The 21,897-nt window shown below is 39.5% G+C and overlaps 1 protein-coding gene across 3 annotated transcripts in view; it reads left to right on the forward strand.

The window, feature by feature from the left end:
• DYNC2H1 (dynein cytoplasmic 2 heavy chain 1) overlaps nucleotides 1–21,897 on the forward strand; it is a 499,560-nt gene that overhangs the window by 160,885 nt on the left and 316,778 nt on the right. For all 3 annotated transcript variants that reach the window (XM_033947955.1, XM_033947953.1, XM_033947954.1), the window contains exons 33-35: nucleotides 6,731–6,913; nucleotides 18,612–18,794; nucleotides 20,405–20,628. In XM_033947955.1, coding sequence (XP_033803846.1) covers nucleotides 6,731–6,913; nucleotides 18,612–18,794; nucleotides 20,405–20,628 — 590 coding nt within the window. The remainder of the gene's footprint in view (nucleotides 1–6,730; nucleotides 6,914–18,611; nucleotides 18,795–20,404; nucleotides 20,629–21,897) is intronic.

Here is a 21,897-nt window from a genome sequence, read left to right on the forward strand (position 1 = left end):
GTATCCTGTTTCCAACATTGGCCAACCCAGGTCCTAAGTATCTAGCTAGATCCCAAGTAGTAAAACAGATTTTATGCTTTCTCTTAGGCTTCTGTGGCTGACATGATTGTTGCAGTTGTCCGGGACTTTTGTTTTCTCAAAACTAATCGTATAACTGCTGGTGATCGAGAAGACTCAAAGAGGCAATAGAGATAGCAAGACACCGCAATAACTTCAATGGAGATAAAAGGCTCTCCCATAAACAAAGCATGGCAACCACTTATCCAAAAGAAATTTAGGACAGAGAGGACTGGGGCCAGACGCCTTCTCCCGCCATCTCAAAGTTTCCAGCCTCTGTTTTGACAGAATTTTAAAATGTGACTAACAGTCTTTCCTGACAGAATTTAAAATTGTGTACAATGCACTTTCCCGCTAAAATTCAAAAAGTCAAATCTGTGACCAACGGTCTTTCCCACCACAATTCAAATTTGTGTACTAACAAACTTTCCTGCCAAAATTCAAAAATTCAAATTTGAGACCAACAAACTTTCCTGTCAATTTCAAATTTGTGACCAACAAACTTTCCTGCCAAAATTCTAATTTATGACCAACAGACTTTCCTGCCTCAGTCAACTCAAACCCCAACTAACCAGGCTAGAGGACCCAATATATATAAAGACAAACTGCAGACCTCATAGCATACCCTGAAGAAAGCTACAGCTTGATGGCTGAAATGTCAGTTCTCTCTACCCAGGCATGGTGAGACCTGGACAACTGCAACAAGATTTTATATTGCTTATCCTAGGACTAAACAGTGGATTTTCCCAAGCCATCTCAATAATGGCCTTTGGACTTCTCTTTTAGAAAATTATGCAAACCATTTTTAAACCCTGCTAAGCTAACTGATTTCACCACATTCTCCGGCAATGAATTTCAGAGTTTACACATTATGTGAAGAAATATTTTCTCCAGTTTGTTTTAAATCTACTACTTAGTAGCTTCATAGCATGCCCCATAGTCTTAATATTTTTTGAAAGAGTGAACAAGTGATTCACTTCTACCGTTTCCATGCCATTCATAGTAACATAGTAGATGACGGCAGATAAAGACCCAATTGGTCCATCCAGTCTGCCCCACCTAATTTATTTTATTATTAGTAGTATTGTAAATCGCTTAACACTTATGTGAAAGCGGTATATCAAATTTAATAAATCAAATCAAATTCCGCTATATATTTTTTGAGATATGGCAACCAGAATTGCACACAGTATTCGAGGTGCTTGCGACCAGGGAAATATAACTTTTCAGAGGATGGCAATTGGAAGGAGCTACTGTGTTCTTTCCATGATGCTTGCTAGACAGCCTTGAACCTCCACTCCTGCTTGAGACCTCATCTCCTCCTTGCCCCTGCCATGGAATCTAAGATGGTGATACATCCTCCATGAATCTCATGGATGTGCACCCTTGGCATCCCTGTTTTGCACCAGAGTCAGTAGAATGTGAAAATGACTTGCTCAGCTTCCCTGGTTGTCAGCCCACTGCTCCAATCATTAGGCCGTTCCACTTGATGACCGTGTTTGTATAGTCTCCATATTTATTTAGAACATGCTACTGCCTCAGCACCTGCAGTTTTCCCACACACTACTGGTAAATTATGGAAACCTAGGAGAAAGGACAAGAATGATGATCCTCACTGGTGGAGGGGAGCTGAAAGTTCGACAAATATATGTTTTCTTTAGGCTTAATATAGTATTAATTCAATCCTACTAGTACATAATTTTCAGTTACTTGACACAAAGCTTTAGCCTTTGCCCTTGGAAAACATCAGAACTGTCTGTAAAAATACAAGAAATACACAGGACTTCTCCTTGAGGCTCATCAAATTTATAAAATACATTTGTGATTATATATTATCTGCCCATTGCACAATTTTTGTGCAGAATATTGCCAATTCATTGAAGAATGGATGCTTCGGTATTTTATAGATACTGCTAATGAGAAAGTAGTGTGTTTGATTTGACAAAAATTGATAAATGTCATGAGATAGTCAACTATAGGTGACAATATGAAACAAAACATGGCATGGTTTTGAAAAATTGAGACTTAACTTGAGAAAAAAGAAAAATAAATCTTTAAAGAAAGGTCAACAAAATGTGCACAACAAAATCTATTTATATGTGCCAGCTGTGAAATAGCTCTGATCACTACCAATTTGTCAAGGTCTTTCGTAGATGACAATTTTATCATTGAATATATCCAAAGCATTTGTGATGAAATTTGTCTGAAAATGTCAGTCTGTACCAATGCAACACCACAGAAGCAGTGACACATGTCCCCTAAAGCAAAAAAAAAATAAATATAATTTTTTTTTCTAGCTTTGTCTTCTCTGGTTTCTGCTTTCCTCATCTTCTTGTCACTCTCTTCCTTTCATCCACTGTCTACTCTTTCTCTGTCCCTTTTATATGGCATCTTCTCTCCTATGTCCCTTCCAGAAACTGTAGGCCTCCCCCTTCCATTTCTCCCTTCACCTCCATTGGTCTGGCATTTACTTCTTCCCTTCCCTCTTCCAATGGTCTGGCATCTCTCTCCTCTCCTTCCCTTCCCTATCCCACACCCCCATGGTCTGGCATTTCACTCTCTCCTCTCCCTTCCCCCCACTTCCATCAGCATCTGCTCCCTTTCTTTCCCTCCAAACCAATTCCATCCAGTATCCTTCCCCCTTATGTCTCTCTCCTCTTTTCCTGCACACCAATTCCATCAGCATTTGCCCCTTTATCTCCCTCAACCACCCTCCTTCCAATACACCACCCTTCCCTCTTTCTCTTCCTCCACCACCCTTCTATGCTCCTTTCTCTCTCCCTCCAAAGTTTGGAGCAACAAGGTCCCGCAATGACTGCAGCTGCCAGCTTTGCTCAGGAAGTAAGTGACGTCGGAGGGAATGGACCGGCAGACGCGGGGAGTTGATGCAATGTCCTGTGATAACTGTGCCTGCCGGTCCATTCTCCTCCACGTCACTTCTTCTCGAGCAGAACCGGCAGACGCAGTCATCGCGAGACCTTGCAGCAAGTCCCTGCGTCTGCTGGTCCACCCCCTCTGACGTCACTTGATCCGGACATGTTGCCGTTGATGCAGGGGGCGGTCCATTGCCATCGATGCTGGGGGCGAAGGGGGTGTTGCCGTTGAAGAAAAAAATATTGGAAAGGTGTCTTCTGTTTGCCCTCCTTCAGCGGGCCCCCCTGATGATTTCGGGTCCTAGGCACGTGCCTACTGGGCCTACCCTTTAATCCGGTCCTGCTTGGATCACAACTCTGGTTGTGGAGTGGTGTCTCTGGATAGAAGCCTTCGAGTTGATTGTTCAGTCCTGGGGCCAGCCGGTCATAGACCTCATGGCCATGAGTGTCAATGCTAAAGCGCCGAGGTTCTTCAGTTGATGCAGGGATTACCAGGCTGAGGGGCTGGATGCTATAGTTCAGGCTTAGCTGATGGATGGCCTACTGTATGTCTTTCTTCCGTGGCAACTGATGGGTAGAGTTCTTCAGATTGCTCAGCCCGCAGGGCTCCCTTTTGTCTTATGGCTTGGCTCTTTAGAGCCAGAAATGATATGAGACAAGAAAGGATATTTGAATGAGGTGATCTCTACCCTCTTGGGTTCCCGAAGACTTGGGCTTATGTATGCATCTGGCATCTTTATGAAGAGTGATGTTTCGCTCATGGCATGGCCCCACTTCATGCGTCTTTGCCTCACATCTTGGAGTTTTTGCAGGATGGCTTGGTGTGGGGCCTTGCGTGGTCCTCCCTTAGGGTGCAGATTGTGGCTTTGTCTTCTTTTCGTGGTCTGTTGTATGGTCAGCATTTGGTTACTTCTCCAGGTATGATTTGATTCTTGAGAGCGGCGAAATTGCTCCAGCCACCAATTCGTCCTTCGGTTCCAGGCTGTGATCTCAATCTGGTTATTTCTGTGCTCGTTTGTCCTCCTTTCGAGCCTCTCGACTCCTAAACGTTGAAAGACCCCTCTTAAGGCGGGGTTCCTGGTGGTCATTACTTACACGAGACGCATTTCTGAACTGCAGGCCTTTTCATTTAGGCCTTGCTTCCTGGAGCTTTTTAGGGAGCAGGTCATGCTGCAGCTGGTTCTCTCGTTTGCCTTTTCATATGAACCAGTCTGTTGTCTTTCCGGTCTTGGGTAGTTGTGAGATAGTTGCGCAAATTGGATATCTGTAAAGTAGTGCTGCCCGATTCAGGAAAAAAAATTTTGATTCGATGCAGCCTATTGAATCGATTTTTCGATTCAATTCAATTTTCCTGCCCAATTGGGTAGTTTTTTTAAAACATCCTGGTGGGTTTATTTTTAGCCTCTTCACCCCTTTTATAGCCTCTTCACCCCTTTTATAGCCTCTTCACCTCCCCTAACCACACTGGCGCCGTGGTGTAAACAAAATAAACAAACAAAAAAGACTTTTTCTCTCTCTGTTAAATCCTAGTTCACGCTTGTGTTTTAACACCAGCTCTGGCAGGATACCCGTTTCAAATCTGACATATTGTAATCACAAAACAGAAAATAAAATTAGTTTTTTTACCTTTTGTTGTCTGGTCATTATTCAAATCTTGTTGGTCCCAGGCTCTGGTTCTGATAACTTGCTTACCAGGGTCTCCTTCTTTCTTCTTTCTCCGTGCTAACCATCCATCTTCCATCGCTGTCCTCCCCTTCCGTTTCCCTTCCCTTTCCCGGAAGTCTGGCATCTTTCCTTTTTTTTGTCTCCATCCACAGATCCACCTTTTCTCAAATACCCTTTCATCCAGCATCTCTCCCTCCTCCCCACCACCCCAGGGTCCACCAACTCTCCCTTTCTGTTCCTTTCATCTCTAAATCCCATTGCCCACCATATCTCTCCCTCTCCTCTGTTTTTAGACCCATTATTTCTTCCCCCCAAAGTCCAGCATATGCATGTCTCTTTTAACCACCCCTTCCCTCCCTCCCTTCATGTACTTCTACACCAGGGCCCCCTCCCCTGAATGTCTGCACCCCACCCCTGAAGGCCTGCATGTCCCTCCCTGAAGGCCAGACTGTCCTCCCTGAAGGCGTGCACCCCACCCCTGAAGGCCTGCATGTCTCCTGAAGGCCTGCACCCCATCCCTGAAGGCCTGCATGCCCCCCTGATGTCAGAGAAGGGGCGGGACCGCGTCAGAGAGAAGACAACTCGGACGATGTATGGCAGCTTACAAAGATCGCTAGAGCCTGCGACCTTCTGCAGGGCAGGCTGCTGAATTTAGGTAAATTGCTGCGGGGAAGCCACTTCCCGACTGACCCTTCCCACTCGCCCTCTAAAGCAGGAGCGGCAGGCCAGCAAGAGGCAGCGTTGCCGCTCCTGCTTTAGGGGGGAGGGGGGAGGGTCAGTAAACGAATCGGGAGGCCAATTTTTTGGCGTGGTAAATCGATTCGAATCGATTCACCCGAAGTGAATTGGTGAATCGATTTGAATCGTGAATCAGGCAGCACTACTGTAGAGTCCTTTGCGCTTATGTTCAGCAGACCCAGGAGTTGTCAGTAGATTGTCTTTTTGTCCTTATAATGTGTCCTCGTAATTGGGATGGTGCTTCAAAGGCTACAATTGTGCATTGGATCAAGGAGGCTATCGCTTCAGCGTATCTTCTTCAAAAGAAGCCTGTTCTGGAGTTTCTAAAGGCTCATTCCACTTGGGGTCAGGTGGCCTCTAGGGCTGAGGGTTCTCTTGTGCCTCTGGTGGATATCTGTAAAAATGCAGTTTGGTCTTCTCTCCATTCCTTTGTTTGCCACTACCTTGTGGATGTTCAGGCGCATCCAAACACGATGTTCAGTGAGCAGGTGTTCAGTGAGTGTTTTCTTGTGGTGGCCCTTCAGGGGTTCCACCCAAGATGGGTACTGCTTTGGTACATCCCATCCATTCTGTGCTGGTCTGGAGGAATGCTAAAGAAAGAGAAATTAGGTCCTTACCTGCTAATTTTCTTTCTTTTAGTCCCTCCAGACTGGCACAGACCCCGCCCTGTCATTTTATTTGGTGTTTTTTCGCGCAGAGAACATTTTTTTCTGTGGTATCTTGTTGTCTTGGTCTTTTGGGGGGAGTATGGTAAGAGCAGCGGCATTTGTTTTGTCTAGCTTAGCTGGTTAGCTGTGGGGACATTTTTAAGATTCTTGTTCTAATCAGTATCCAACAGTGTTTCCATGTCCATATGGACAACTACTTTGTCTTCTCCATATGAGAGTGGAGTTCGTGTGTTTATAGGTCACCGTTATTTAGTTCTTAATTAGTTCCTGCTTGGCTATTTATCAGACTGATTGTAGATGGGACTGTACAGCCCACTTGTACTACTGTCAAAGGTCTCAGTGTTCTGCTGGCAGAGGAGTGTAAATCCATTCGTTCTGTGCCGGTCTGGAGAGACTAAAAAAGAGAAAATTAGGAAGTAAGAACCTAATTTCTCCATTCCATGAACAATGCAGTAATTGAAAATCCAAGCTGAGTTATTCATTTGATATAGTAATGAACTGCTTTATGTGAATTTTCATACTTTACATTTCATTGTTTCCATTGTGATTTTAAAAAAATGCTGTTAAACTGTGTTACTAGGAAATAGTGCATATTATTGCTAATTAATATGCATTATTTGGTAACTAATGTGTGTAAATGCCATAACATAGCTTAGTAAATAGATTTATCTATTTGTTATCTAGGCAATAAATGAAATGCTTTTCTATCACTATGGTTTTTTTTCCCAGGGGAATGCACCTAAGCTAGTTTATACTCCGTTGACTGACAAGTGCTATCTTACTTTAACTCAAGCTATGAAGATGGGTCTTGGAGGAAATCCATATGGCCCTGCTGGAACAGGAAAAACTGAATCTGTAAAAGCTCTGGGTGGGCTTCTTGGAAGACAAGTTTTAGTTTTTAATTGTGATGAGGTAAAGTAATATCTCTGTCTATGAAGTCCATATTAGTTTAAGTGGCTGTCTATTGATATTATGATTGTTATTCAGGCCTGGGACTGACAGTTCTGTTACTACAATCATTAATAGCGAATGAGTATGGGTTTTTTTTTTCTCTCAGCATTGGCCTCACCCCCCAAACCTTAAAAAATGCCAACACTCTTCTTTTTTTTTTTTCCCTTTCATTTTTTTTTTCAGTGTGGAATATTCTTGTTTTTAGCTGGATTGATAGGCTTCTATTTGTGTTTACTTATTTATTTATTTATTGGGATTTATTAACTGCCAGTGGTCCATCTATCTAGCAATGTACACCTTAATAGTGTCCAAGTCACTAGTACCTAGCAAAAACCCAAATAGTAACAACATTCCATGCTACCGATCCCAGGTCAAGCAGTGGCTTCCCCCATGTCTGTCTCAATAACAGACTATGGACTTTCCCTCCAGGAAATTGTCCAAACCTTTCTTAAAACCAACTATGTTAAGCACTCATACCATAACCTTTGGCAATGTATTGCAGAGCTTAAGTATTCTCTGAGTGAAAAAAAATATTTCCTCCTATTGGTTTTAAAAGTTTGACTGTAACTTCATCAAGTGTCTCCTAGTCATTGTAATTTTTGACGGAATAAAAAAATGATCCACTTTTAGTGTATTGGGTGTCCAAATGACAGATTAAATTTGTGAACAAATGCAAAGTGATGCAAATTGGGAAGAATAACCCAAATTATAGTTAGCAGATGCTATAGAAACATAGAAACATAGAAAGATGACGGCAGAAAAGGGCTACAGCCCATCAAGTCTGCCCACTCTACTGACCCACCCCATTAAGTCTGGGTGCTAATGACTTAGTTCTTTAGCTCGACCCTCGTAGTGATCCTACGTGGATGTCCCATTTATTCTTAAAGTCGAGCACGCTGGTGGCCTTGATCACCTGCATCGGAAGTTTGTTCCAGTGATCCACCACCCTTTCTGTGAAGAAGTACTTCCTGGTGTCACCATTAAAGTTCCCTCCTCTGAGTTTGAGTTCGTGCCCTCTTGTGACCGATGGTCCTTTGAGAAGGAAGATGTCGTTTTCCACCTCGACACGTCCTGTGACATATTTAAATGTCTCAATCATGTCCCCCCTTGGAGGTTAGTGCCTTGGAGGTTAGTGCCTAAGAAAAAGATCAAAGTATCATTTTAGACAATAGGATGAAACCCGCCCAATGTGTAGCAGCAGCCAAAAAAGCAAACAAGATGCTAGGAGTTATTAAAAAAGGGATGGTTAACAAGACTAAGAATGTTTATAATGCCTCTATATATCTCCATGGTGTGACCTCACCTGGAGTATTGCATTCAATTCTGGTCACCTTATCTCAAGAAAGATATAGTGGAGCTAGAAAAAGTTCAAAGAGCGACCAAGATGATAAAGGGGTTGGAACTCCTCTTGTATGAGGAAAGACTAAAAAGATTAAGGCTCTTCAGATTGGAAAAGAGACATTTGGGTGGAGATATGATTGAAGTATACAAAATTGTGAATGGTGTAGAACAGGTACAAGTAGACCAATTTTTTTACTCCATCAAAAATTACAATGACTAGGGGATAACTCGATGAAGTTACAGAGATATACTTTTTTAAAACCAATAGGAGGCAATATTTTTCACTCAAAATAGTTAAGCTCTGGAACACGTTGCCAGAGGTTGTGGTAAGAGAGTTTAACGTAGCTGGTTTTAAGAAAAGTTTGGACAGTTTCCTGTAGGAAAAGTCCATAGTTTGTTATTGAAACAGACACAGGGGAAGCCACTGCTTACCCTGGATTGGTAGCATGGAGAGTGTTACTACATTTTGGGGTTTTGCCAGATTCTAGTGACCTGGATTGGCCATCGTGAGGACTGGTTACTGGGCTAGATGGACCATTGGTCTGACCCAGTAAGGGTGTTCTTATGCTCTTTTATTTTGGTAGTGTGCTTTTAGGGGTGGGGAAGGGGGTGAGGGTTCTATTTAGGTGAGATTTTTGATACCATGCTTTCAAGAAACAATGGGGCACAGTTGTTTTTAATGGATATGTTTTACTGGTGGGGGATGTTTAATTTTAAAATTAATGTAGCAAACACAGAATTAACCTCCTCACACTGGAGAAACCAAAAAGGACATTGAAGGCAACCTCTGGGTGCTACAGTGCTTTATTAATTCAAATAGAGACTCAACACGTATACGTTTCGGCCAAAACGGCCTGCATCAGGAGTCTATAGTTCTAAAATCATAAATATATGAACATACAGGTATTCTGTACAAAAGACATACTGTATGAATTATAAAACCATATGAATTAAAATATAATAAAAATGTATAAAAATTTTAAAAAATTATACAACAATGGCAATGCGTAAATATGTTTATATGATAATACATGAGACATAATTTTTACAGTCACATTTTCATCATGAAATATGATTATGGCATTTATCAAAGCCACATCACATTAAAGTATAAAATTGAGAAAACACAACTCCCTTTTTTCTCTCTTCTTTTTCTTTTTTCTTTTGGTCTTCATACTTTCATTATTTCTATGGTTTATGGTGAGTTTCTTTGTTGAAGTTAACTTCTATGTCCCAACTTTAGGACGAGATAATTAAAGGTGATTATTAGGTTTCAAACCTTTTTTCAGGTATGTTCTCCTATATAATGTTCTCTTCACATATTCTAACCTTGATCAATTTACAAATAGTTTCCATATATTTATCTGTGAAAAAGTTATATAATAGGACCGTTTATACTCTATACATATTTGCATGACTTATTGGTGTAACTTTTTATGTCCATTTTTGGTTTAATATATTTTGCTACTGTGGATAAATATATATGTTTAAAGATTATTAATATACTAGTCTTTAAGCCCGTTACATTAACGGGTGCTAGAATAAATGTGTCTGTCTGTCTGTCTGTGTTTCTTTATCTCTCTCTCTCCTTGGTCACTGTCTGTATTCTTCTGTCTCCTCCCCCCCCTGAGCAAAGCCGTCTGCCCCCAGGACACACCTACCCCCATAGTAGCCCCCTTTCCCTCTCCCTATCCATGGCCCCTTCTGTCTCCCCCAGCACACCCCTTTCCCCCTGGCTCCCGGTATTGATTCCCTTCTTACCCTCCCAACATCCAGGCGTCTTCTGGCCTGCTCCTCTTCACCAAAGCAGCCTGCGATCGTGGTGGCTGGCTTTAGTGAACCTCGCAGGCTGCTCTCCAACTCGGTAGCACGTTCCCTCTGACGCAATCACGTGCATCAGAGGGAGCATGCTACTGAAGCTGGAGAGCGGCCTGTGAGGTTCTTTAAAGCCGGCCACGATCGCAGGCTGCTCTGAAGAGGAGGTTCAGCTGCGGCAGTGGCGAGTGAAGGCGGGGGGTGACACGGCGACTCCTGCACGGAGGTGGAGAGCAGCTTGCGAGGTTCGCTACAGCGGCTGGCAAACCTCATCAGGCCGCTTTGAAGAGGAGCGGGAGGGAGGAGTCGCTGGTGTCTTCTGCACAGTCACAGGCAGGCGCCGTGAGGACTGGCACAGAAGCACACCTCACGGCGCCAGCGCTCACGAATTTTCAAGAGCGCATGCCCCTCTAGCATTTTATTATTATTTATATGATTAGTTTTGGTAATTAATATTAAGTTAATAGGATTTTATTTTATACATTGTCTATTAAATGTTTCATTCATATGCTTTTCATTTTTTCATCCTTTGGTATTTAGATTTGTATATCGAGATGATGTCTCATTTATTATCATATAAACATTTACATGTTGCATTTCATTTTTTTTTCTTTCCAATTCTTTATTCATTTTTCCATCTTACAACAAATGTACAATATTACATCAATTGAATCATATAAATCACTTGAATTTCTTTTCTATTATCATCTTCAATACATAAATTAAGCCCCTTCTCCACCCTCCCTTTCCACAAATATTATAAATCAAACATATCTTACATATAATATATTCAAAAATATTGATTAAACCAATAATATAGCTATATATATCCCCCTTTCCCATAATTATAATTATATTTTTAGTGTAAAAAGGTGTCTAATCATTACAATATGTTATCAATGGCCCCCAAATCTTTTTAAAATTATTATAATTCCCTTTTTGTATGGCAATTATTCTTTCCATTTGGTATATATGGCATAACGAATTCCACCAGAAAGTGTAATTGAGTCTGGTGTAATTTTTCCAATTTCTTTTTTTTTTTTTTTTTAATTTTAATTTATACTTTTACAAATTAACATGTCAATCAGTGCTTGAAGGAAATATAACAATCCAATAAGAAAAACAATTATTAATTATAAAATAATGCCACATAGTAACTATGAGTAAAGTCCACAATCTGAGAGGAGAAGGAATCAATCACTTCCAAGGGTAGTTGGTTTCAAGAAATAAACTAAATTAATACAATACAAATAACAGAGTGCAGTTGGAGTTATTTAACTAATGGCCTACTGGGTAGATTCCATGGAGGTATCTGGATTTCTTATGGTTACTTTACCTTCAAGAAAAAACTGCAATTGACCGGGTTCATAAAAAATATATCTATTACTCTGATAAGTAATGCAACATTTACAGGGGAAACGTAATTGAAAAGTTGCCCCTAAACTCAAATGACTAGAGCTACTTTATTGGTAACTTTTGTCTTTCTTCAAGATAAAGAAGCAATTCTTCGTCTATTCTATAGGACTGAAAAGGTGGAATTTCATGGATTCAAAATTTCTATATTTCCTGATGTATCTAAGTGGACACAAGCCAGACGTAAGAAGTTCTTGGCTTGTCAATTTTTCCAATTTCTAGTGATATGTTGAATGACAACTCCTGTCATTATTAATAAAAGTTTATTATTACTAGATGAAATTTGACTTTTTATTCTCATGGACGTCCCAAATAGAATTGTATCATACGATAGAGCTACATGGTTTTCTAATAAACAATTAACTTGAGACCAAATTGGTTTCCAAAAGGCCATGATACAAGGACAGAAAATATTAAATGATCTAGAGTCCCTGCTTCCAGATTACAGGGCCAGCATCTATTAGACTTAGAGCTATCTAACTTTTGTAATCTAACTGGGGTCCAAAATGCTCTATGCAACAAAAAGAACCAAGTTTGCCTCATAGATGCAGACACTGTACATCTCATTATCCAAGACCAAATTCGTGGCCATTGAGATGCAGAAATTTGATTCTTAATCTCAATGCTCCAAATATCTCTAAGACCAGTCTTTGTTTTTTTTATTCATGAATCCAGATATTAATTTATACCACTGTGTGGCCTGGGGTTCAAAGGAGAGCAACACGTCTGATAATAGGTATGGAAAACCTGTCATATTCTGAGAGATTGGAGAAGCTGGGTCTCTTTTCCCTGGAGAAGAGGAGACTTAGAGGGGATATGATAGAGACTTACAAGATCATGAAGGGCATAGAGAGAGTAGAGAGGGAAAGATTCTTCAAACTTTCGAAAAATAAGAGAACAAGAGGGCATTTGGAAAAGTTGAAAGGGGACAGATTCAAAACAAATGCTAGGAAGTTCTTCTTTACCCAACGTGTGGTGGACACCTGGAATGCGCTTCCAGAGGCAGAGTACGGCAGAGTACGGTAAGGCAGAGTACGGTACTGGGGTTCAAGAAAGGATTGGACAAATTCCTATTGGAAATGGGGATAGAGGGGTATAGATAGAAGATTACTGCACAGGTCCTGGACCTGTTGGGCCGCCGCGTGAGCGGACTGCTGGGCACGATGGACCTCGGGTCTGACCCAGCAGAGGCATTTCTTATGTTCTTATGGTGTCCCAATAAATCTGCCTGAAAGCATAAGAATTCCAGACTATATTGATTGCTAAGATTTTTCCATTCAGGGAACCCTTCCTGAATAGCCTGCTTCAGCTGCAACCATTTAAAACTTTGTGATTTGTTTAGACCATATTTATGTTGCAACTGTGAAAAACCAAGCAGTTTACCATTTGAAATAACATCATTTAAAGTTCTTATACCTGCAATAATCCAATGCTTCCATACGATTTTAAAACCGCCAATTTGAATCTTGGAGTTTAGCCAAATAGATTGATTTGTTGATTTGTGTATTGGGTTAGATGATAAGTTACTGACATATCGTAATGTTTTCCATGTATCCATCAAAATTCTATTCTCTTTATATATTCTAGGCATTTTTATACTAAGAACATGAGAAAGATATAAAGGAAACATGAGTCGCCACTCTAAATACAGCCAGTCTGGGATGTTTTCCATGAGATCTGGGAGGACCCAATACATACCCTGGCGTAAAATATAGGCTTGATGATACCTATAAAAGTTTGGAAAATTTACCCCACCCTCCATAATTGATTTTTGTAAAGATACAAAGGCAATTCTAGGCATTTTACCCAGCCAAACAAATTTTGTAAGAATACTATTTAATATTTTATAAAAGGACCCCTGAAAAAAAATTGGTATCATACTCATTTGATAACAAACCACAGGCAATATCATCATTTTAATAGTTTGGACTCTCCCCCACCAAGAAAGATGTAAAGGATTCCATTGCTCGCACATTTCTGTTCTATTTTTTAATAAAAAATTTTCATTTTCCTTGACTGTGTCTTCTAGTGTGGTTTTATTCTAATACCTAAATATTTTATTCTATCTTCTTTCCATACAAATGAGAATGAATCAAATAATCTTTTAGTACAATGCACATTAAGTAGAAGAACTTCTGACTTGCTCCAATTTATCTTATATCCTGAAAACTTTCCAAATTTCTCTATCAGTTCAAGTAAGCATGGAATGGTAGTTCCAGGATTCCTCAAATAAGGCAATATATCATCTGCATAAGCAGAGATTTTATATTCCCAATCTGCCCTTGGAATATCCTGTATCCCCTTTGCTTGTTGAATGGCTAATAACAAGGGTTCTAAAACAAAATCAAAAAGCAAAGGAGATAAGGGACAACCTTGCCTAACCCCCCTCTGCAAATTAAAGTGCTCTGATAAATTGTTATTAATGTATAATCTTGCAGCTGGGGAGTTATACAACGTCCGAATCATTTGTATGAATCCTGAACCTATACCAAACCAATCTAATGCCTGATACATGAAAGTCCATTCAACTCGATCAAAGGCTTTCTCCACATCCAAAGAGACCGAGAAAGCTGGATCATTCATATTTTTTGTTAAATTTAGAGTATGAAAAGCCAATCTAGTATTGTTAGAAGAATGTCTCTTAGCAACAAATCCTGTTTGGTGCATATCAATAATAAAAGGGAGAACCTTAGCCAATTGTAAAGCTAATACCTTAGCTAAAAGTTTTCCATCAACATTGATTAACGAGATAGGCCTGTAATTTGAAACCAAAGTGGGATCTTTGTTTGGCTTTGGCAAAACAATTGTTAATGATTCTGCCATAGTACCTGTAATGCAATCTTTAGTCAGTTGAAATTGATATAAATTTAATAAATAAGGTAAAAGGGTACTTTGAAATGATTTATAAAACTCTACTGTAAAACCATCACCACCTGGAGCGGATCCAATTCTAAGAGACTTCAATGCTGTCTCTAATTCTTTTAGTGATATAGGCTCATCTAAACTTCTTTTTATATGTTCAGGAACCTTTGGTCCAATAATTAGATTCAAAAATTCTAAACCATCTTTTTCCCTATCACCATAAGGCTCAGAAGAATATAGGTCTTTATAAAAATTTAGAAATTGTTTTAAAATATTTTCAATTTTAGTATGTGTTTCTCCATTTTCATCCTTTATTGCAATAATTTTTGTTCTTCTTTTCTTTGCTTTAAGATAATTTTCCAATAATCTTCCCACCTTATTTGAGTTTCCATAATACTGAGTTTGTTGGGAAAACAAATCTTTCCTTACAAATTTAGAAGATATCTCATTATATTTGCCTTTTGCTTTTAATAAAGGCTGTAATGTATTTTGCTCCCATTTATCAACTAATTTACTTTCCAAATGTTTAATTTCTTTTTCCAAATTATGAAATTGATTTTTCAGTTGTTTTCTAATATATGCCGAATATGAAATAATATTACCTCTCATAGTAGCCTTAAATGCATCCCATAACATTTCTATGTTAATATCTTCTGAGGTATTAAGTTGGAAAAATTCAATTATTTTTAATTTAAATTCTTCAAGGAAATTTGAATCCGCAATCAAAGTATTATTAAATCTCCAAACGGACTTACAATAATCTTGCTCATCAGCTTGTAACTCAATCCATACACCACACTATGATCAGAAAAAATGATAGGATCTATGATAGATTTTGTCACTTTCTGAACTATTTGATTTGAGACAAAAATATAATCAATTCTAGAAAAGGAATTATGGACCTGTGAACAAAAGGAAAATTCTCGATCATTAAAATGAAGTATACGCCATACATCTATTAAATTACAAGATTGTGCCAAATTATCTAACCCTAGTGACTTCATAATTTTACTTGGTTTTTTAACCATTAATGGATCCATTACAGCATTGAAATCTCCAGCCACTATTAAATTAGAAGTAGCCAGTGGGAGTAATAATTGTTGTAGATTTTTTAAAAATTCCATTTGATTCGTATTTGGGGCATACACATTGAACAATTCCAGGGTAGTATTTCCCATGCTCATTTTTACATGTAACCACCTATCCAAAGGATCCGAATCAATCATCTGAAAACTAGCTGTACATTTTTTATTTATTAATATGGCAACCCCAGCTTTCTTGCCAACTGCAGGGGCAAAAAAATTTTGGCGAACCCAACCCCCTTCGAGTTTTCTTGACTCTATCATTGACAGGTGCGTCTCCTGAATAAAATATAAATCAGCGTTTTGCTGCTTTAGGAAAGCTAACATTTTCTTCCTTTTTATTGGATGCATTTCTTATATACATTTTTAAAAAAAATTGTATACATTTTTTATTATATTTTAATTTTATTAATTCTTTTATCATTCATATGCTTTTTTATCCACAGAATAACTGTATGTTCATATATTTATGTTTTTAGAAATATAGACTCCTGATGTAAGCTGTTTTCGCCAAAACACATGTGTGTTGAGTCTCTATTTGAATGAATAAAGTACTTTAGCACCCAGAGGTCGCCTTCTCTGTCTTTTTGGTTACTTTTAAAATAAGAGACAAAGGGGCTCATTTTCAAAAAATAGACGTCCAGAAAATGGCATTAACCTGCACTTCTACTTTTTAATCACCAAAACATCCAAGTGCTGATTTTTAAAACTAAGGGCTCCTTTTACAAAGTTGAGCTAAGCGTTTTAGCACGTGCTAAATATCAGCACACATTAACCACGTGCTAAATGCTAACGCGTGCATGTTAGTCTATGGATGCGTTAGCAGCGCACACGTATATTTAGCGCGCATGAAAATGCATAGCACACCTTAGTAAAACAGAGGGTAAGTTTTTAGACATCTTGCAGGTCATTTACCCTCCAGGATCTCAGGGCCGGCATAGATTTAAAAAAAATAATAGGCAATCGTTTTATTGGAGCCCGTGGTTTTTGGAGCCTGTGGTTTTAACCTGCTTAAGCCCGCGGGTTAAAACCACTGGCTTTCAGTGCGGGGAAGGAAGGTAGGCAGGCAGCGTGTTCGGGGCAGGCAGGCAGCATATTCGGGGCAGGAATAGACTGGTTGGTAGTGTTGTGAACCATCGAAAGGGGGATCCTAGCCCATATCCCACGCTACCCACTACATTTATGGAAAGTATGAGCCCACCAAAACCCACCCAAACTCTACTGTATAGCCATATAAATGACACCTGCAGCCATAAGGGCTATTGGAGTGGTAGACAAGTGGGTATATTAGGTTTTGGGGAAATTTTGGAAGACTCACCATACACTATAAGGGGGTTATGGTGACATATGTACCTGTTACTCATACAAGAGGCTATATCCCACTAAATGCGAGAAATACAAGCAAAAATTATTTATTAATCCAGGAAAAGGCCTCAGAATTGGAGCCTACGCAAAGTCCTATCATGGACTAGACTGTCAGCGTAGTATTACCACTCCATGCTCCAATCATAGGCCAGAAAAACCTGGAACTTGTAGAATCTCTTAATTTATTATTCTTTTTAATTTATTTTTTAATATTTTTAATTTTATAATATAAGTTTAAACCTTAAAGTCTATACTTAAAACTTCATTTTAAATTCTATTGTGGTTGATCTTAGAATTATTTTTCATAAATAGACCCTAAGGAAAATAATCTACTGTTACAACCCTGCTGTGACTAAATATTGTTTAACATTGCTATACTCGCAAAGGTAGAGAAGTTAAAGGTAACTGAATTACTTATCTTAAGCAGTTTTCATTATAGCTTGAAAGTCCTATAATGACTGTGTAATGGCTATGCCGCCGTGATGCCTGTACAATGGCTATGCCGCTGACGCGGCCAGCGTTTCGTGGGCAATAAGTACATCCACTGCTTCAGGGCTAATGGCCAAAAGTCATCAAGGCATTGCGGTCTTTAAAACTAGCTAGAGAAAGTTTGGCAGTTTTAAAGACCTATATTATAAAATTAAAAATATTAAAAAATAAATTAAAAATAATAATAAATTAAGAGATTCTACAAGTTCCAGGTTTTTCTGGCCTATGATTGGAGCATGGAGTGGTAATACTACGCTGACAGTCTAGTCCATGATAGGACTTTGCGTAGGCTCCAATTCTGAGGCCTTTTCCTGGATTAATAAATAATTTTTGCTTGTATTTCTCGCATTTAGTGGGATATAGCCTCTTGTATGAGTAATTGTTATTCAGACCACTTGGGTTGTTTGTATTTAGGTTAGACATATGTACCTGGCAACCTTTATATAAATTTCACAATAGTGCCCCCTAAGATACCCCACTATTCTGTTGACATGTCTTTGTGGCCAGTCCATTAAAATGCTAGCCTCTCCCATGCCCAAATGGGCTTGTTTTGGATGTATTATATTTGGACCTTTTGTTTATCAAAAAGGCCAAAAAAGTTAAGACGTCCTAAGGGCCAGGATGTTTATTTAGATGGGTCAAAAAAAAAAAAAAAGTCTTGCAGTTTCGAAAATGAACATTTTGTCGCCCAAATTTTTGGATGTCTTGAGGGAGACGTCAAATTTGTACTTAGCCGTCCTATCAAAAATGTTTTGAAGGTTTGATTTAATATGGAGAGTACAAATGTTATAGTATATGCTGTATATATTTGTATCAATAACTCTTTTGTACAGCTCTATGTTTAATAAATATTTTAAAAAGTACATATGATGTCTAGATCACATGTATTCACACTTGAGGGTCCTTTTACTGTGTGTTCTATGATGGAAGAAGGAATTATGTGTGTATATTATTGCACTTGTGTATATTTATACCTGTTCTTGAGCAGATGTAAATGCATGGTGCACTTTACACTTGGGTTCTGTAGGATTTGTGCTAGTATTTGTGCCTATTTGTCTTTATAAAATAAGCCATTCTAAGAGACTTTTTATAAAATTGCCCTCTAAGTATTCAGTGAACATGTACATTAGGAAATGATAACTTTTAAATCATTTTAAGTTCATCGGTGGTCAAATATTAGTAAATCCTTTAGAATGTCTTGATTTGCCTGAATATCAAAAACTAACTTATGGTTATATGTGATTTTCAACACTTGTTTTAAGATGTAATACCTTTTTTTATGTTATTTTTAGGGTATTGATGTAAAGTCAATGGGTAGAATCTTTGTTGGTTTGGTGAAGTGTGGTGCCTGGGGTTGTTTTGATGAATTTAACAGACTAGAGGAAGCAGTACTTTCAGCTGTATCCATGCAAATCCAGACTATTCAGGATGCTTTGAAACACCATAGACCTTTATGTGATTTGCTTGGGAAAGAGGTATGATTCACATCTTTAATATTTATTTGCTAACAAACAACAACATTTTTAAAAGGATCAAAATAGAACATGGGGACACTTAGGGCTCCTTTTATCAAGGTGTGCTACGGGGGTTAGCGCGTCGGACATTTAATCATGTGCTAACTCCCATGGCACGCCAAAAAACTAACGCCTCGTCAATGGAAGCGTTAGCGACTAGCACGGCAGGCGGTTGAAAGCGTGGTATTCCGCGCATTAACTGCCTACCTGCACCTTGATAAAAGGAGCCCTTAGCTGCAAACTTCATAGCACATGTCAGTCCATCAACTTCATAATCTTCACCGGTGCGCTACCGTGTCCCACCACCTGATAGGGAATCCATGTTTTGCCAAAAAGCTGTGTCAGGGGTTCATCCTCTTCCTTGCACTCAGGAATATCTTAATTCAAACGTGGTACTGGTGGTTAAGACTCTGCCGGAGGGCAACTATAAAATAACAAACACCACCCCCTTTGTGCTACAACCAATCAGCCACCACAGTTCATTAAGTCATTGATAGAGAAATCAAATTGCCATTCATCATACATTACAACAAAAGTCAGCACATCATCAGAGGGAGCTGGTCAATTGAACTGTTTAAACCTCAGCAGTGTAAAATTTCTCCATAACACTCGCCAGGATTTTCTTGATTGCAGCAAATGGCACCACAATAGACAGTCCACTCTAATGCTGTAACACAAGGCTGATCAGTCAAGCTGTACAGCTTAACTCTTTACTGTGCAAAGTTCCACAGAAAGTTTTACTGACAAGTTCTTAATTGAAGCAAATGGCACCTTAGTAAATATTCCACTCACATGCTTTAAAGGCCGAAATATCAAAATTGAAACACTGGAACACTCCACTTCGTTGATTCTACCATCCTCGGGAGAGTTGCATTGGGTGTTGCGTCGGGTTGCGTTGGGTGTTGAGGCGTTGGGGACCTCAGTGTTGAAGCACACCACAGAGGAGACATCAAAAGTAAAGACAGTGATCTGGCATTGAAGCATTCCAAGCGTCGACATCACGGTAGGGGAGATGAGGCATCTCTCCTGCCGCCATGGTTGCGGTGGGTAGGTTGCCGGGTTGCTGAACTGATGGCGCCAGCAGCCATCAGCTCAGCAGCCCCTTTTTTGGCACTTAGACCTGGTTTGACTATGTCTAAGTCAAAAAGGTCTAAGTGCCGACTAGGCAACCTGTAAACGTTTTGGTTATACCTGTTGTACGCCTAGATGTAGATCGGCCCACCTCCCGCCCACTGCCCGCCCTTTCCCCTCCTCTTTTCTCTCTGTGCGTCTAGAGGCAGGGGAAAGGCCTAAGCTGTTTTTAGAAACGTCTAAAAACCAGCTTTGGCTATGGGTTCTTGGACGATCAGGCTTTTTGATCGTCCAAGTAGCCATTTAGGACACTTTTTAGATGTTTTTTTTTTTTATTATTAACCCCATAGTTCCTACAGAAATAATGATTTATTTTAAGTTGGGGTATTGCATGCATGGGAATTAAGAAGAAAAATAATTATAAATAGAGGGCCTAGATACAATAGATCTTTGGGAACAGTATGCAATGGCCTCTGATGATGCTTTTCTTTTAATTCTAGGTAGAACTGGATCCTAATTCTGGAATTTTTATTACTATGAATCCTGCAGGAAAAGGTTATGGTGGGAGGCAAAAACTACCTGATAACCTCAAACAGCTTTTCAGGCCAGTTGCTATGTCCCATCCTGATAATGAACTAATAGCAGAAGTGATTTTATATTCAGAAGGTTTTAAGGATGCCAAGACCCTAGGCAGAAAATTAGTGGCTATTTTTAATCTTGCCAGGTAACTGTTTTAGATTTCATATATTTATTTCATTCATATTTCCACTTTTACTTTTTTCTAGTATTATTGTAATTAACGAATAAAAAGTCAGTTTGCTTTCCTAATGACATGAAGGATAATTCATGTCACTCATGTTTATATGCCAGTTCTGTACCGAAATGTACAGAACAAAGCAAACCACAGATAGATTCTTCAGATCTGTACCAATAGTGATTCAAAAGAAACAGATACAAGATGGACTGTTCCAACACAAAATATCTTATATTAAAACAATCACCTGACGTGGTCCATGTTTCACCCATTCTTGAGCTGCTTCAAGGGTATACTACTAAAAGTAGAAAGGCTAAAGGATTTGCAGTCTTAACTAAAATGTACAAAAATGTTCAGCAACACTCAGGGCTCCTTTTACTAAGCTGTGCTAGTGGTTTTAGCACGTGCGCTAGACCTAACGCCTACATAGAGCTGGCGTTAGTTTCTCCGTGTAGCACGGGGGTTAAAGCGCGCTAATCTTCAGCGTGCACTAAAAATGCTACTGCAGCTTCTTAGTAAAAGGAGCCCTCAGTGTTCACAGCAGCATGAACATGGACTGTTCTCACTATTTTAATACTTTTCCTTAAGGTTAGGATAGTGTTTGTGTGGTCACAGCTGTGTTTTGTTTGTTGAGGGGTGGGAGGGGGAGAGGGTAAGGGATATAATAAATACTTCAAAATAGTTTATAGATTTGCTGTTAAGAACATAACATAAGAACATAAGAAGTGCCTCTGCTGGGTCAGACCAGAGGTCCATCGTGCCCAGCAGTCCGCTCGCGTGGCGGCCCAACAGGTCCAGGACCTGTTTAGTAATAGTCTATCTATACCCCTCTATCCCCTTTTCCTTCAGAAAATTGTCCAATCCCTTCTTGAACCCTAATACTGTACTCTGTCCTATCACGCCCTCTGGAAGCGCGAATCTGTCCCCTTTCAACTTTTCCGAATACCCTCTCGTTCTTGTTGTTTTCGAAATTTTGAAGAATCTGTCCCTCTACTTTCTCTATGCCCTTCATGATCTTCTAAGTCTCTATCATATCCCCTCTAATCCTCCTCTTCTCCAGGGAAAAGAGCCCCAGTTTCTCCAGTCTCTCAGTGTATGAAAGGTTTTCCATACCCTTTATCAAACGTGTCGCTCTCCTCTGAACCCTCTCGAGTATCGCCATATCCTTCTTAAGGTATGGCGACCAATATTGGACGCAGTACTCCAGATGCGGACGCACCATCGCCCAATACAACAGTA

The sequence above is a fragment of the Geotrypetes seraphini genome, chromosome 6, assembly GCF_902459505.1.
Source record: "Geotrypetes seraphini chromosome 6, aGeoSer1.1, whole genome shotgun sequence".
Lineage (NCBI taxonomy): Eukaryota > Metazoa > Chordata > Amphibia > Gymnophiona > Dermophiidae > Geotrypetes > Geotrypetes seraphini.